We start from the raw sequence: 12,716 nt of genomic DNA on the forward strand, positions 1-12,716 counted from the left end.
CAACACTAGAAAGGAAGAAATTCACAAGTGCTTCTGGGCAGACAAGGATTTCCTGCTACTAAGGTGAAAATAGAGGGGTGCCTGCCTGGGTGGCTCCATCAGTTAAGCGCCTGACTTCAGCTCAGGTCATGTTCTCACCATCCGTGAGTTCGAGCCCCACATCAGGCTCTGTGCGGACAGCTCATAGCCTGGAGTCTGCTTCAGGTTCTGTCTCCCTCTCTCTCTGCCCCTCCCCCGTTCACGCTCTCTCTCAAAAATAAACATTAAAAATTAAGAAAAAAAGAAAATAGATATCATGTGGAATTATGTTAGTGTTATTTATAAACCATCTTACTGCTACATTAGAATAAAAAGTTCTTAAAGGTCTGACTTCTTTTACGTCTCTCTATAACACAACACAGTAGGTGTTTAATTTGTTAAATGACTATCTTAATGAAACAAATAGATAATGTCAACAGAAGAGTAAAAGGATAGGAAACAGGCTTTTAGAATTTGGAACAGCTAGGGTGCTTGAGTGCCTCAATGGGTTAAGCACCCAACTCTTGATTTCAGGTCAGGTCACGATTTCACAGTTCGTGAGACTGAGCCCCATTTCCGGCTTTGTGCTGATGGCTCAGAGCCTGCTTGGATTCTCTCTCTGTCCTTCCCCTGCTTGCGTGCTCTCTCTCAAAATAAGTGAGTAAATTTTTTTTAAAAGTTAGAATTTGGAACAGCCACTGTAGGAATCTTTCAAAGTCAAAATGTACAGACTTGTTATATCATTATATTGCACACCTGAAACTAATATAACATTGTGTACTAATTATACTTCAATTAAAGAGAGAGAGAGATGAACCAAAGGCCTGTTAAGTAGAAATGAAGATATGGCAAAAGTTACATAGCACTTATTTTCAGAGGAGAACATTACACTGTTTTAAAAAAAAACAGGTTGTCCAGCAATACCTGGAAGCCCAGGAATTAAATCAAAATAGAGGAAGTAGGTAATATTGTGAAAGGCAATGCTGTGCATCTGAAAGGGAAGAAGAGAAAATCAAGGAGGAAGGTGTTTGTGGGCACAATACTGAAATTACTACAAGTTCCAGGCTAGGAACAGTTACTGATGGATCAGAGGTCAATTTAAGTTAAAGAACATATTCAAGTTTAAGAACCAGTAAAACAGAAGACTAGCAGTTGTGGTGAGAAAAATAAAGGCAACTTATATGTCTCTACATGATAAGATCTTTACTTTCTTTTTTGGTTTTTGAGTGTTTTTAAATGTGAATAGCATTCTTAGCTTGCGGGCAATAGTTTGCAACCCCTGGTCTACACGTTAAAGTTCCAACTTCTTAGTTCCAAAAAAAGACCTTCATAATCTAAACCCAATCTATTTCCCCAGCCCTGTTACCCCACCTTCACATATCCTGTACATATCTCAGTGCAGAATCTTCTATTTTCTGAATATTCGGTCTATGGCTTATGCAGCTCTGGGCCTCTGCTCTTGCACTTCTCGCAGGCTCCCTCTATTTCTCTTACAGTTTATTCATCATTCAACATCCATCCCAAATGTCAATTCATCAGACACCTTTCACAATTCCCCCAGGGAGGGAGCTAGTACCTTCTCTATTCAAAGCCTCGTGTTTATCGTGCTTCTCTCTCTCAAAGCCTTCATCATGCTGAATGATCCTGTATAGGTCTGCCTACTCCTATCCGCACTGCTCTGAGTATCTAAGTGAAGGACAGTCTCACCCATCTCGGTATTCCCACTCCCTGTTCTGGTGCCTAACAGTACCTAGCACATAGCACACATTCAGCAATATTCAATGAATGGAGGACCTCACACTTGATAACATAAGAATCTATGTGTGATAATGACTAAGATAATACCCTAAAATTGTAGCATCATATCATAATTGGATTCCACTGCTTAAGTTTTTTTTTTTTTTTAAAGGAAAATTGCATCTTAATTTCACTGTGATTTTAAGAGAATTTTCTATTTTACATGCCTGGTTGTGTTCATGAGCTGCGCAATTATCTGTTCCATTATATTCTGTAAGCTGTTCTCTTCTTTTTTCTCTAATAAGAATTTTATGAACATCATCTTCCAGTCTATTGAAGAATCCTCCATCATGTGATAAAGTCTGAGAACTCAATTCCTGTCAAAAATGAATTAGGATTTACTATCATTCAACACAAAAGTGGATGCATTTAATAAACCTAGTCAGCCACTACAAGACTAGAGAATGAAAGAAAAATGGTAACTAAGAGTTAAACAACCATCTGATTCTTTTCTGTCTCCAGAAGATAAATAGTAGAGGCACATTCTTAGATGTCCTTCTCTTCATAGTTTTTTTGAGTTGGGTACTGCTTGATTAAAAAAAAAAAAATTGTCCATATACCATACAATTCACCCATTTAATATGCACAATTCAATGGTTTTTAATATATTCACAGGTGTGCAACCATAACTACAATAAGTTTCATCATCCCCAAAACAAATCCTGAACTTATTAGCAGTCATTCCCCATTTCCTCCTAATACCTTCACCCTTAGTTGTCCGCTGCATGACATTAATCTACTTTTTGTCTGTATAGATCTGCCTACTCTGGACATTTGATATAAATGAAACCATTCAACATGTGCCCTTTTGTGACTGGCTTCTTTCACTTAGTACAATACTTTCAAAGTTCACCTATATTATGACATGTATCAATACTTCACTCCTGATTACCAAATAATATCCTACTGATGGATACACTACACTTTATTTCTCCATCCATTGGCTGATGGACAATTTAGGTGGTTTCCACTTTTGGGCTGTTATGAATAATGCTACTATAAACATTTAAGAACAAGTTTTTGTGTGGCTATGTTTTCAATTCTCTTGGGTTTATACTTATGAGTAGCTGGGACATGTGGTAACTCTATGTCTAACTTCTTGAGGAATTGCCAGATAGTTTTCCAAAGCAGCCACACCATTTTATAATCCCATCAGTAGAACTCATGAGGGTTCTAATTTCTCCACATTCTCACCAACACTTGCCATTATAGTGAGTGTGAGCGGTATCTCACTGTGGCTTTGAGCTGCATTTCCCTGATGGCTAATGGGGCTGAGCATCTCTTTCATGTGCTTATTGGACATTGGTGTATCTTTTTGGAAACACGTCTACTGAGATGTGTTGCCTACTTTTTAAATGGATTGCCTTTTATTTTTGAGTAGTAAGAGTTTTTTCTACATATTCTGGATACAAGCCTCTTATCCAATATATGATTTGGAAATATCTTCTCCCATTCGATGGGTTGTCTTTTCACATTCTTGATAGTGACCTTTGTATTACAAAAGTTCTGAATTTTGACAATGTCCAATTTATCCAAGAAACCATGACCTAACTCAGTTATGAAGATTTACTCATATAATCTCTTCCAAGAGCTTTACTGTTTTAGCTCTTACATTTATGTCTGTAATCCATTTTGAGTTATTTTTTTATGTGTATGATGTGAACAAAGGGTCCAAACTCATTCTTTTGCATGTGGATATCCAGCATCATCTATTGTGAAGATCATTCCTTCCTCCACTGAATTGTCTTGGCACGCTTATACAAAACCAATTGAACATAAATTGGTTTCATAAAGAGTTTCCTTCTGGATTCACTTCTATTATGTTAACCTATATGTTTACCCTTATGCCATACCACACAACCCTGATTACTGTAGCTCTGTACTGCTCAATCTTTTATATTTAAGAAATAACTTTTACATAAATTCTACATACCAGTGATAAAGAAACAAGATTTTATCACAATCTATTCAATTACATTAAATTAGAAATTTTACATGTTCTCCAATAAAAGCAGCATTTCCTCTACAACTTCTTGTCATAAAGACAGAGACTAAAGAAATGTTCCTCTTATTCTCCTTGGTTTCACAAATGTCCCACATTCTTGAGCTGTAACACTCAAACTTTACCCATTTCAGTTGTTTTTGTAAGCAAATGATCCAACAGTTCAAATTCCTTTCCTTTCATATTATCTTAGAAAGCATCTGAAAGAGGGGTGCCTGGGTGGCTCAGTTGGTTAAGCATCTGACCCTTGCTTCCAGCTCAGATTGTGATCTCACGGGTCTTGAGATCAAGTCCCTTGTAGTCAGGCTCTGCTTGGGATTCTCTCTCTGCTCCTCCCCCTCGCGTACGCATGTGTGGCCCTTTGCGGGGCCTCTCTCTTAACATAAACATTTAAAAAAAGATAGCATTTTACAGAAATAAAGATGTGTATTGCTGCTTAAGAAATAAACAAATGGCATTAAAAAGTTTGTGTATCACTTTGCATTTTGCAAAACACACAAGCATCACTTTGATTCTCATTACCATAAGAGATTAATAGAGCAAGACTTATTTTGTCACAAAGTAATCATGGCCTCAGGAAAGTTGAATAACTTGCCCATGAGTCATTCTATTGTTACATGGTACAGATATAACTCTAAGTCTACTGCTTAATAAAATATGTCCGGTATATTCTGGTAAGGTTTTACTTTAAAGCAATAAATACAACAATGCTTAAAACAGCTAAGCTTTGATGGAAGGAATAACATGATGGCAACTAATAGGCCTCTGGATGTCACTTCTCTAAAGAGTACAGTTCTAGTCAACATCATTGTTTTTTGAAGGCTACTACCATTAGCTGTAGAGGGTTACTACAGCATGCCTGTCCCAAAGGTACTCTGTCCTGGAGTATTTTTCAGTGAAGCAGAAAATGTCTTTGTAGAATAAGGATAGAATTTTTCAAAATATAGTTTGATAGGAAACTAGGGAGAAAAGAAGCAAAAAGGAATTACCCACAACTCCCCTTACCACACACACATCCCAACAGAAAAAAGGCAAACATGTGGCAAATGTAAGAACACAGACTCTTTAATAAGTTGAGCCAATTCAATTTCAATTTAACTCAAATACTGAACATCTATTATGTGCCAAGCATACAGTGAGAAAGACAGTATGGTATTTGTGTAAGTATAGCCTTATAGTTCACTGGAACATAACTGAGACTCTAGATCCTAGCTTTCACATTTATGGTCAGTTTTTTAAAAAGGAGTCAAGGTATTCCTTTAAGGAAACAAGAGTATTCTCAACAAGTGGTGCAGGGACAACTGGGCACACACACGCCAAAGGTGAATTTGACTTCTTTTTGCACACTGAATACAAAAATTAACTCAAAACATATCATGGAGAGGATCCTGGGAAGATGGTGGAGAAAGAAGCACCTCATCTAGACAACTGCACTGATAGAATCTATCTGATGTAACTATTTTAGAATTCTGGAATCTGTTGAAGGCTTGCAACTTCCAGGGAAAGACTTAGATGGTAAACTGAGACGAATTTTGGTTAATTTTAGCTCTTAGTACAGTAGCAGCTACTCATCCCCTGTCCTCAGTCGTGTGGCAGGCAGCTGTGTGAAATGTTTGTGGAGCAATTTGCACAATTTATGGGAACTAGGGTGGGCAAAAAAGGACCCTGTCCTCCAAATAATGGGAATCTGCTCTAGTCACTGATTGCGGCTCTGATCACAGAAGTGCAGACAAAGAAACAAAGAGGCAGGCAGCCATTGTAGTTGTACCTCCTCACACTGTTGCAAGCTCCTCCCCCTCTGGCTGAAGTGACTTCCACTGGATTCAAAGGGTTGGTGCCCTTTTTCCCTTCCTTCATATTTTGCTTTTTCACTTTTGGGAGCCAGACATTAAAAACTAGGACACTCAAAAGCAAATGTCTAGAAGGGGAAAATTAAAAAGTGACTGTGCACGTGCAAGGTAAAAGTCCCAGAAAAGACCTAAGAAATTAAGTTTACACCTCATGTTGATCCTTTGAACAGAGATAGCCTACAACAATTTTAAAAAAAAGGTGTGTTTTTTTTTTTTTAAGTAAAACCCACCACTATCCAAGGAAGGAGAATTTGATTTCCAGAGTTACCACATTATTAGTTTCAAATGTCTAGCACTTAACAAAAAAAATCACAATGTATTCAAAGAAATACAAAAGTACAGCCTATTGAGAGGCAAAAAATACATCAACAGAAACTGTCCCTGAAAAAGACATATGACAGTTATATGTGACAAAAACTTTAAAATTCTTTTTTTTTAACATTTATTCATTTTTTTTTTTGAAAGGCAGAGAGACAGAGCACGACTGGGGGAGGGGCAGAGAGAAAGGGAGACACAGAATCCGAAGCAGGCTCCAGGCTCTGAGCTATCAGCACAGAGCCCAATGCAGGGCTCGAACTCACGGACTGTGAGATCATGACCTGAGCCAAAGTCAGCCACTTAACTGACTAAGCCACCCAGGCGCCCCGCGCCCCTATGTGACAAAGACTTTATAATAACTATCGTAAAAAGATGCTCAAAGAACTGAAGGAAGTTGTGGAAAAAATCAAGAAAACAATGTGTGAACAAAATGGAAATATCAGTAGAGACAGAAAATCTGAAAAGATACCAAAAAAAACCCTCTGGAGCTGAAAAGTACATCTGAAATGACAAATTAAAGGCAGAACTGAACTAGCAGAAGAATCAGTGAACTTAAAGATAGGACAATGGAAATTACATAGGCAGAAGACTAGAAAGAATAATTGAAGAAAGTAAACACTCTAAGGGACCTATAGGATACCACCAAGGAGGACAATATACACATTGTGGGGGTCTCAGAAGGAGAAAAGACAAAGAAACAGAAAATATTTGAAGAAACAATAAGAAAATTTGCCATATTTGATGAAAGACATGAGTATAAACATCTAAGAAGTTCAAAGAATTTCAAGTAAGATGAACTCAAAGAGAGCCACACGAAGACCCACTATAAACAAACTTTCAAAACACAAAGAAAAAAATACTAAAAGCAGTAAGAAGTAAATTACCAGATACAAGGGAGCTTCACTGAGATCATCAGCAGATTTGTCTTCAGAAACGTTGGAGTCCAGAAAACATGGGCCAATATATTCAAATGCTAAAAGAAAAAAAACTTTCAACCTTTTTTTTTTTTTTTAAAGTGAGAGAGTACAAGCAGAGAAGAGGGGTAGAGGGGGAGAGAGTCTTAAGCAGGCCCCATGCTCAGCATGAAGCCCAACGCAGGGCTTGACCGCATGACCCTGGGATCATGACCTGAGCCGAAAACAAGAGTCAGATACCCAAATGACTGAGCCACCCAGGTGCCCCATAACCAATTATCTGTCATTCAGAAATAAAGGAGAAATAAAACTGTCATTCAGAAATAAAGGAGAAAAAAAAAACTGTCATTCAGAAATAAAGGAGAAATCGAGACATTCCCAAATAAACAAAAACTGAGGTTGTTTGTAAACACCAGACCTGCCCTGGAAGAAATGCTCAAGGGAGTCCTGACAAGGTAGAAAGAAAAGACAGTGACTCAGAGCCATTCAGAGAAATATAGACCTAAATAAAGGTAAATATATTGGTATGATAAAAGCCGGTGTTACTATAACAATGTATTTAACTAGGTTTTTTTTTTCTAAAGATTTAAAAGATTAATATATTTAAAGAAAAAATAATTAGGGGTGCCTGGGTGGCTCAGTTGTTTGAGCATCTGACTTTGGCCTGGGCCACGATCTCTGGGTTTGTGAGCACAAGCCCTGCATCAGGCTCTGTTCTAACAGCTCGGAGACTGGAGCCTGCTTCAGACTGTGTCTCCCCCTCTCTCTCTGCCCCTCCCTAACTCGTGCTCTGCCTCTCAAAAACAAATAAACATTAAAAAAAAATTTTTTAAGAAAAAACAATTAGTGTAAAAGCTAGTATTACTATAACTTTGGTTTGTAATTCCCAATCTTGTTTTCTATATAATTTAGGAAACTAATGCATTAAAAAAATTTTTTTAACATTTATTCCTTTTTGAGAGACAGAGAGAGACAGCATACAAGTGGGCGGGGGCAGGGTGGGCAGACAGAATGGGAGACACAGAATCCAAAGCAGGCTCCAGGCTCTGAGTTGTCAGCACATAAGCACAGAGCCCAATGTGGGGCTCGAACTCATGAACCACGAGATTATGACCTGAGCCTAAGTCAGATGCTCAACCGACTGAGCCACCCAGGCACCCCATAAAATAATCATTAGTTTATGTTTTGGGGCGTGCAATGTACTAAGATGTAATTGTGTAACATCAACAACCAAAGGGCTAGGGATGGAAGTGTAAAAAGCAGAGTTTTTGTATGCTAATGAAGTTAAGCTGTTATAAATTCAAATTAGAGTGTTATAGCTTCAGGATGTTAAATGTAATCCCCATGGTAATCACAAAGAAAATAGCTACAGAATATACACAAAAGGAAAAAGAAAGGAATTTAAACATTTCACTACAAAAAATCAACTACACACAAAAGACAGTAATTCAGGAAATGAAGGACAACAAAGCTATAGGGCATATAAAAAATAAACAGCGCACTGATAGAAATCCCTCACCATCCATAATTACTTTAAATGTAAATGGAGTAAACTCCCTAATGAAAAGACAGAGATAGGCGGAATGGATAAAAACACACATCCAACTATATGGTCTCTACAAGAGACTCACTTGGGATCTAAAGACACAAATAGACTGAAAGTGAAGAGATGGAAAAAGATATACTGTGAATATAGTAACCAAAAGAAAGCAGGAGTGACTATAATGAATATCAGACAAAATAGACTTTAAAATCAAAAAAGTTTACAAGAGACAAAGCCGACATTATATATTAATAAAAGGTCTAATACAGCAAGAAAATATAACAATTATAAAAATTTACATACCCAATGACATACCCATAAAAATATATGAAGTAAAAACTGAGAGAATTGAAGGGAGAAATAGGCAGTTCTATAGTAACAGTTGGAGACTTCAATAACCCGCTCTCAATTATGAAGAGAATAATTAGAAGCTAAGTAGGGAAATAAAGAACTTAACACAATAAACCAACTAGATCTAACAAATACAGAACACTCTACTCAACAATAACAGTATACACATTCGTTTCAAGTGCACATGGGACATTTCCTAGGACAGCCCACATATGAGGCCACAAATGTAGTCTCAATAGCTTTTAAAAGACAAATTATATAAAGTATCTTTTTAGACAACAACGGGATGGACGTAGAAATCAAAAACAGAGAAAAGTGGAAAATTCACAAAATTGCAGAAATTAAACAACACAGTTTTAAATAATTAATGGATCAAGAAAGAAATCACAAGGGAAATTAGAAAAATACTTAGAGACAAATGAAAACCAAAACACACCATACCAAACCTTACAAGATGCATCAAAAGCAGTGCTAAAGGGGAAACTTATAGCTATAAATGCTTGCCTTAAAAAACAAGATCTCAAACCAACAACTCAACTTTACAACTTAAGGAACCAGAAAAAATAAAAAACTAAACCCAATGCTAGCAAAATGAAGGAAATAAGATTAGAGGTAAACAAAATAGAGAATAGAAAAATAAGAGAAAATCAATGAAACCAAAAGTTTGTTCTTTAAAAAGATCAACAAAATTGACAAATCTTTTTAGCTAGATGGACTAAGACTCAAATTGCTAAAATCAGAGATGTAAACAGGACGTTACTATTAGTTCTACAGAAATAAGGATTATAAAAGAAGACTATGAACAACTATATGCCAAATAAACTGGATAACCTAGATCAAATGAACAAATTCCTAGAAACAAAAGCCTACCAAAAAGAAATCACGAATAATAGAAAATCTGAAAGACTTATAACTACTAAAGAGATGTAATTAGTAATCAAAATTCTCCCAACAAAGAAAAGCCTTGGACCTGATGGTTTGACTGGTGAATTCTATCAAACATTTAAAGGACTAGGGGCGCCTGGGTGGCGCAGTTGGTTAAGCATCCGACTCCAGCCAGGTCACGATCTCGCGGTCCGTGAGTTCGAGCCCCGCATCAGGTTCTGGGCTGATGGCTCGGAGCCTGGAACCTGTTTCTGATTCTGTGTCTCCCTCTCTCTCTGTCCCTCCCCTGTTCATGCTCTGTGCCTCTCTGTCCCAAAAATAAATAAACGTTGAAAAAAAAAACAAAACATTTAAAGGACTAGTATCAATGCTTTTCAAATTTTTCCCAAAAATGGAGAAAATGCTTCATAAAGCAGCATAACCTTGATACCAACACACAAAAACACTTCAAGAAAACTATACACCAATGTCTTTTATAAAGGGATGTAAATTTAAAAAATAAAAAATGTCCCTACAAAATATTAGCAAACAGAATTCAACAACTAATTGAAAGAATTATATACACCATGACCAAGTCAACCCATAGAAAAAGAAAAATATTTGCAAATCATGTATCTACTAAAGGATTCATATCCAGAATATACAGAGAACATCTGAAATTCAATAACAAAAAAACAAAAAACCCAATTTAAAAATGGGCAAAGGACTTGAATAGACATTACTCCAAAGAAGATCTATGAATGCCAATAAGCACATGAAAAAATTTTCAACATCACTAATGATTAGGGAAATGCAAATCAAAACTACAGTGAATTACCACCTCATACCCATTAGAATGGTGTGTCTAGAAAGCAAGTGCTGGCAAGAATGTGGAGAAATCAGAACCCTTGCAAGTTGCTGGTGGGAATGTAAAACTGTACAACCACTGTTTAAAACAAGATGACTGCTCCTTGAGAAATTAAAAGCAGAATTACCATATGATCTAGCAACTCCACTTCTGGGTGTATTCCCAAAAGAATTGAAAGCAGGGTCTCAGAGGTATCTGCACACTCATGTTCACAGCAGCAGCACTCACATTAGCTAAAACATGGAAGCAATCCAAGTGACCACTGACAGACAAACAGATAAGCAAAATGTGGTAAATACATACAATGGAATACTACTCAGCCTTAAAAAGGAAAATTCTGCAATAATGTATAACATGGGTGAAACTTGAGGATATTAAACTAAGTAAAATAAGTCACAAAAAGACAAATACCAAATGATTATACTTATATGAGGTACTTAGAGTAGTCAAAGTCATAGAGACAGAAAGTAGAATAGTGGCTGCTGTGGGGACGGGAGAATGGGGAGTTATTATTAAGTACAGATATTCAGTTTTATAAGATGAAAAGAGTTATTTATGGGGATGGATAGTGACGATGGCTGCACAATTTGAATGTACTCAGTATCACTGAACTATACATTTAAAATTGGTTAAGATGGTAAATTTTATATGTATTTTCCACAATCAAAAAATGGATCATAGGCTTTAAAGGAATAACTGAAACTATAAGGTTTCTACAGTAAATCACTGTGGACTTGGGTTAGGCAAGAGTATTAAATGAAACACCAAAAGCACAATCCATAAAAGAAAAAAATGATAAACTAGACTTCATCAGAATTAAAAACTTCTGTGTTTCAAAAGACACCATTAAGAAAATAAAAAGGTAAATCACATCCTGGGAAAGAATATTTGCAAATCATATATTTGATAAAGGACTTATATCCAGAATGTGTAAAGGAATCTCACAAAACAGTACGACAATATACTTTAAAAATGAACAAAACATATGAATGGACATTTCACCAAAGAAGATGTAAGGCTGGCTGATGAGTACATGAAAAGATGCTCAAAAATCACTAGTCATTAGGGAAATGCAAATTAAAACAATGAGATATATGTTCTAGTATGGCTATCATCAAAACAAAAGACAACAGCAAATGTTGGCAGCGATGTGGAAAAACTGGAACCCTCATACATCACCGGCGGGATTGATAAATGGTACATTCTGGAAAATAGCTTGACCTTATTACCCATCAATTTCACTTCTAAGTATCCACCTAAATGAAAACAAATATCTACACAAAGACATGTATCAAGTATTCACAGCAAATGTCCATCAACTGGTGAATAAACATTTATACAATGAAATGCTATTCAGCAATAAAGTGAGATGAACTATTGACAGATGCTACAATGTAACATGGATAAATCTCAAAATAGACTATGGTTATGATTGCAAAGTTCTTTAAATTTATTATAAGTTACTGTATTGAATTATACACTTAACAAAGGGTAAATTATAGCTCAATAAGATTCTTTTTATTTATTTTTATTATATTTTATTTATTTTGAGAGAGAGAGAGAGAGAGAGAGAGAGAGAGAGAGAGAGAGAGAGAGAGAGAGAGAACACACACACAAGCAAGGGAGAGGCAGAGAGAGGGAGAGAGAGAATCCCAAGCAGGCTCTGTGCCATAGTGCAGAGCCTGATGTGGGGCTTGAACCCACAAACCATAAGATCACGACCTGAGGTGAAACCAAGAGTCAGTTGCTTAACTGACTAAGCCACCCGGATGCCCCAAGACTGTTTCTTTTTAAAAAAGGACATCCATGATAGCACCATTTTAGTTAAAAACTAGAACATTACCAGTACCTTGTTCCCTACATAACAGTAACTGTTAATATAAGTTTAGGATTTATTATGTCCATATTATATTAGTGTATTATGGATGTATTACTAAACAATATTCATTTTGCATGGTTTTTATTATAAAATTTTCACCCACATACTTTACACCTGCATTTAATAATTTTTAAGGTTTTCCTTCACAATTTATCCCACCTCCTTTTGATTTTTACATTCTAGACATCATTTCACCTTAAAATTCACATGCAATTACAAAAAATTTTCTACTTTAACCATATCATCACACTTAACAAAAATATTCTTTAATATTATCTTATACCTAGTTTAAATTGCTTCATAATATTATAC

The 12,716-nt window shown here is 36.2% G+C and overlaps 1 protein-coding gene across 1 annotated transcript in view; it reads right to left on the bottom strand.

Annotated features, from left to right (window-relative positions):
• The window catches only part of GKAP1 (G kinase anchoring protein 1), an 84,603-nt gene that overhangs the window by 22,147 nt on the left and 49,740 nt on the right, over positions 1 to 12,716 (bottom strand). The window contains exon 7 of the mRNA XM_006939126.5: positions 1,983 to 2,132. Within this exon, the coding sequence (XP_006939188.1) occupies positions 1,983 to 2,132 (150 nt within the window). The remainder of the gene's footprint in view (positions 1 to 1,982; positions 2,133 to 12,716) is intronic.

The sequence above is a fragment of the Felis catus genome, chromosome D4 (assembly GCF_018350175.1).
Source record: "Felis catus isolate Fca126 chromosome D4, F.catus_Fca126_mat1.0, whole genome shotgun sequence".
Classification (NCBI taxonomy): Eukaryota; Metazoa; Chordata; class Mammalia; order Carnivora; family Felidae; genus Felis; species Felis catus.